The sequence below is a fragment of the Zonotrichia leucophrys genome, unplaced genomic scaffold, assembly GCF_028769735.1.
Source record: "Zonotrichia leucophrys gambelii isolate GWCS_2022_RI unplaced genomic scaffold, RI_Zleu_2.0 Scaffold_158_108649, whole genome shotgun sequence".
NCBI classification, from domain to species: domain Eukaryota; kingdom Metazoa; phylum Chordata; class Aves; order Passeriformes; family Passerellidae; genus Zonotrichia; species Zonotrichia leucophrys.
In genome coordinates this window covers 103,921-108,649 of record NW_026992363.1, presented here as the reverse complement: position 1 = coordinate 108,649, position 4,729 = coordinate 103,921, and the positions used below count along the sequence as shown (strand labels likewise).

The 4,729-nt window shown below is 48.3% G+C and overlaps 1 protein-coding gene across 1 annotated transcript; it reads left to right on the top strand.

The window, feature by feature from the left end:
• Window positions 1-1,136: 1,136 nt before the first annotated feature.
• LOC135461054 (pleckstrin homology-like domain family B member 3) lies at window positions 1,137-3,929 on the top strand (the record flags this gene model as incomplete). The annotated part of the gene is made up of 5 exons (XM_064738036.1): window positions 1,137-1,215; window positions 1,740-1,856; window positions 2,720-2,897; window positions 3,421-3,506; window positions 3,613-3,929. Coding segments are annotated over 5 exons (595 nt in total), but the record flags the coding sequence as incomplete, so codon positions are not given.
• Window positions 3,930-4,729: the final 800 nt, after the last annotated feature.

The following is a 4,729-nucleotide window of genomic DNA, read 5'->3' as shown; positions in this document are numbered from 1 at the left end:
TAAAATTGACCCAAAAACCCCCTAAAATCCCAAAATTGACCCAAAAAAAACTAAAACCCCAAAAATTCCCCCAAAATGACCCAAAACGACCCAAAATCCCCCCCAAAATTGACCTAAAATTGACCCAAAACTCCCTAAAACTCCCCAAAATTGACCCTAAAATTGACCCAAAACTGACCCAAAAACTCCCCAAATTACCTAAAATTAAACTAAAATCCCCAAAAAAGGGCCCTAAAATTGATCCAAAATTGACCCCTAAAAACACTAAAAAATTGATCCAAAATTAAACTAAAATCCCCAAAAATTGACCCTAAAACTGACCCAAAAATGACCCTAAAACTCCCCAAAATTTGCCCAAAACTGACGGCAAAAATGCCCCAAAAATGCCCCAAAAATGGCCCAAAAATGCCCCAAAATGCCCCAAAATTTATCCACATAGCTGTTCCATTTTTTTTCCCAGTTTATTCCCAGTTTATCCCCTTTTTATCCCAGTCCAATCCCAGTTTTTCCCAGTTCTTCCCAGTTTATACCCAGTTTATCCCAGTTTATCCCAGTTTACCCAGTCCATCCCAGTTTATCCCAGTTTAACCCAGTTTTTCCCAGTTTGTCCCAGTTTGCCCCCAGTTTGTCCCAGTTTTTATCCCAGTTTATCCCCGTTTTTCCCAGTTTATCCCAGTTTATCCCAGTTTTCCCATTTATCCCTGTTTATCCCATTCCATTCCAGTTTATCCCAGTTTTTCCCAGTTTATCCCAGTTTTTCCCAGTTTATCCCAATTTATCCCAGTTTATCCCAGTTTTTCCCAGTTTTTCCCAGTTTATCCCAGTCCATCCCAGTTTTTCCCAGTTTTTCCCATTTTTATCCCAGTATTCCATTTCCATTTTCCAGTTTTTCCCGTTTATCCATTTTCCCAGTTTTTCCCAGTTTATCCCAGTTTTCCCATTTCGTCCCCATTCCTTTCCCATTTATCCCAGTTGTTTATCCCAGTTTACCGTTTACCTTACCCCCCGTCCCTTTTTCCCAGTTTTCCCAGTTTTTTTTCCCAGTTTCTCCCAGTTTATCCCAGTTTATCCCAGTTTTTCCCAGTTTGTCCCAGTTTCTCCCAGTTGTTTATCCCAGTTTAACCCCGTTTCCCCAGCGCTTGTCTCCGATTGGCCCAGCTGGAGCTCCGGGTCCGCCAGGCATTGGCCGAGCGCGAGCGGCTCCTGCGCGCCAGGGTAGGGGGCGTGGCCTGGGTGGGCGTGGCCTAGGGGGCGTGGTTTAATGGGGGTGTGGTCCTGGTGGGTGTGGCCTATGGAAGTGTCATCATTATGGGCGAGGGCGTGGCCTAATATGTGGCGTTGAATGATGTAATGCTTTATGGGGTGTGGTTTATTTGGTTGGTGGGCGTGGCTTAATGGGGTGTGGTCCGTGGTTATGGTTGGGGGGCGTGGTTTATGGTGTCTTGGTGGTTGGGTGGTAAGCCTTGGCCCAAAGGGGAGGAGTTATGATGTAATATTAGGGCGTGGCAATGATATTTAAATGTTTGTGGGCGTGGTTTAATGGGATGCGGGCTGTGGTGGGCGTGGCTTGGGGAAGGAAGTCTTGGGGTGGGCGTGGCCTAAAAGGGAGGGGTTATGATGTAATATTAGGGCGTGGCAATGTTATTTAAATTGTGGGTGTGGTCTGTGGTGGGCGTGGCTTTGTGGTTTGGTGGGTGTGGCCAAAAGGGGGCGTGGCTTCACCATCTCTGTCCCCATAGGAGGCTCGAAAAGCTGCCACGGCCCCGCCCACCACGGACACGCCCCCTTCTGATGAGGCTCCGCCTGCTCCAGCACAAGCCACGCCCCCTCCAGCTCAGGCCACGCCTCCTTCTGAGGTGACCCCGCCCCCTTTAGGGGTGGATTTGGGGGGGATTTTTTGATGATTTTGGGGAAATTTTGGGGGATTTTGGGGGATTTTGGGGGGACTTGTGGATGATTTTTTGGGGAGATTTTAGAAGGATTTTGGGAGGGATTTTGGGGAGATTTTTTGGGAGATTTAGGGTAAATGGGGGCGATTTTTGGGGAGACTTTTGGGTGGATTTTGGGGGAATTCATGGGCGAAAAATTTGAGATTTTTTTTTATTTTGGGGGGGGATTTCGGGGAGATTTTGGGTGGATTTTCAGTGGAATTTATTGCGATTTTGGGTGGATTTTGTGGAGATCCTGGGGGGTTTTTGGGGAGATTTTTGGGTGGATTTTCAGTGGATTTTATTGCGATTTTGGGTGGATTTTGTGGAGATTTTGGGTGGATTTTATTGCGATTTTGGGTGGATTTTGTGGAGATCGGGGGGGGATTTTGGGGAGATTTTTGGGTGGATTTTCAGTGGATTTTATTGCAATTTTGGGTGGATTTTATTGTGATTTTGGGTGGATTTTGTGGAGATCCTGGGGGGTTTTGGGGGAGATTTTTGGGTGGATTTTCAGTGGATTTTATTGCGATTTTGGGTGGATTTTATTGCGATTTTGGGTGGATTTTGTGGAGATTTTTGGGAGGATTTTCAGTGGATTTTATTGCGATTTTGGGTGGATTTTGGGGAGATCTTTCGGTGGATTTTTTGAGATATTCTGTGTCAATTTTTTGAAATTTTAGGACCACTCATACGGGAATCATTTTTTGGAATATTTTGACTTTTCCCACCCCAATTTTCCATCCATTAACTCCAAATTTTTTTAAAATTTTTTTTGGGGAATTTTCCAGCCCGACCTCCTGTGCGCCCTCCGGGCCCGAGGGCACCGCCCCGAGGCCGTCGGGGGCCTGAGGATTTTGGGGGGGTCCCTGAGGGGTCCCCTCACCAAAATGGGGGGAAGGATCAAGACCTGGAGGCGCCGCTGGTTCCACCTGGACCCCCAGAGGAGGGTCCTGGCCTATTATGGGGGTACTTTGGGGGATTTTGGGGCATTTTGGGGGGGATATTTGGGGTGGGGTTTGGGGAATTTGGGGTGAATATTTGGGGTCTGGGGGCTATAGGGAAAATTTGGGGTGTTTTAAGGCCCAATATGGGGGTCCAGGGTGGGTTTGGGGCATTTTGGGGAGGTCTCGAGGGGATATTTGGGGTGGGGTTGGGGGGCTTGGGGTGAATATTTGGGGTCTGGGGGCTATAGGGAAAATATTTGGGGGTTTTAGGGCCCAATATGGGGGTCCAGGGTGGGTCTGGGGGAATTTTGGGGAAATATTTGGGGGGGTTTTAGGCTCAATATGGCGGTTGGGGGTTATGGGGTGAATATTTGGGGTCTGGGGGCATTTTGGGGAAATATTTGGGGGTTTTAGGGCCCAATATGGGGGTCCAGGGTGGATTTGGTGGCATTTTGGGGAGGTATGTGGTGAAATATTGGGGTATAGGGGAGATCTGGGAGTCGTTTTTTTGGGGGGATCCCCTCACCATTTCCAAATCCCCCCAGACCAAGCCCAAACCAAACTCAAGGGCGTCATCTACTTCCAAGCCATCGAGGAGGTTTGGTACGACCCAGGCCGCGTGGCCGGAAAGGTGAAGGAAAAAATCAGAAATTTTTTGGGGGATTTTTGGGGATTCTGAGGGGAAAATGAAAGGGTGGGACCGTCATGGCTGACCCCCAACATGGCGGCGTCCCCAGAGCCCCAACCCGCGCCTCACCTTCTGCCTCAAGACCTACGAGCGCCTCTTCTGGCTGGTGGCGCCCAGCGCGGAGGCGCTGAGGATCTGGATGGACGCCGTGCTCACCCTCACCCGCGGTGCCGCCGCTTTTTGACGTTTTTCCCTTCGTATTTCCCTTTTCTTTCCGTATTTCCCTTTCCCCCCTCACGGTTTTCCCGCCCTTTTTCTCTCCCCTCACGGTTTCCCGCCCTTTTTCTCCCCTCACGGTTTTCCCGCCCTTTTTCTCCCCCTCACGTTTTCCCGCTCTTTTTCTCCCCCCTCACGTTTTCCCGCCCTTTTTTTCTCCCCTCACGGTTTCCCGCCCTTTTTCTCCCCCTCACGTTTTTCCCGCTCTTTTTCTCCCCTCACATTTCTCTTTTCCCATCATGTTTTCCCACTTTTTCCCCTTATATTTCCCTTTTCCCCTCATATTTCCATTTTCCCCTCTCACATTTCCCTCTTCCCCTCACGTTTTCCCGCCCTTTTTCTCCCCTCACATTTCCCTTTTCCCCTCACGTTTTCCTGCTTTTTTCCCCCTCATATTTCTATTTTTCCATTACATTTTCCACCCTTTTCCCCTCACGTTTTCCTGCTTTTTTCCCCCCTCATATTTCTATTTTTCCCTCACATTTTCCACCCTTTTCCCCTCACGTTTTCCTGCTTTTTTCCCCCTCCTTTTTCTATTTTTCCCTCCCCTTTTCCACTCTTTTCCCCCCTCATGTTTTTCTTCTCTTTTCCCCTCATATTTACCTTTTCCCCTCAGGTTTTCCCTCCATTTTCCCCTCAGGTTTCCCACATTTTCTCCCCCTCATATTTCCCTTTTCCCTCACGTTTTCCTGCTTTTTTCCCCATCATATTTCTATTTTTCCCTCACATTTTCCACCCTTTTCCCCTCAGGTTTTCCTGCCTTTTTCCCCTCATGTTTCCCTGCATTTTCTCCCCTCACGTTTTCCCGCCCTTTTTCTCCCCTCACATTTCTCTTTTCCCATCATGTTTTCCCACTTTTTCCCCTTATATTTCCCTTTTCCCCTCATATTTCCATTTTCCCCCTCATATTTAACTTTTCCCCTCACGTTTTCCCGCCCTTTTTCCCCTCT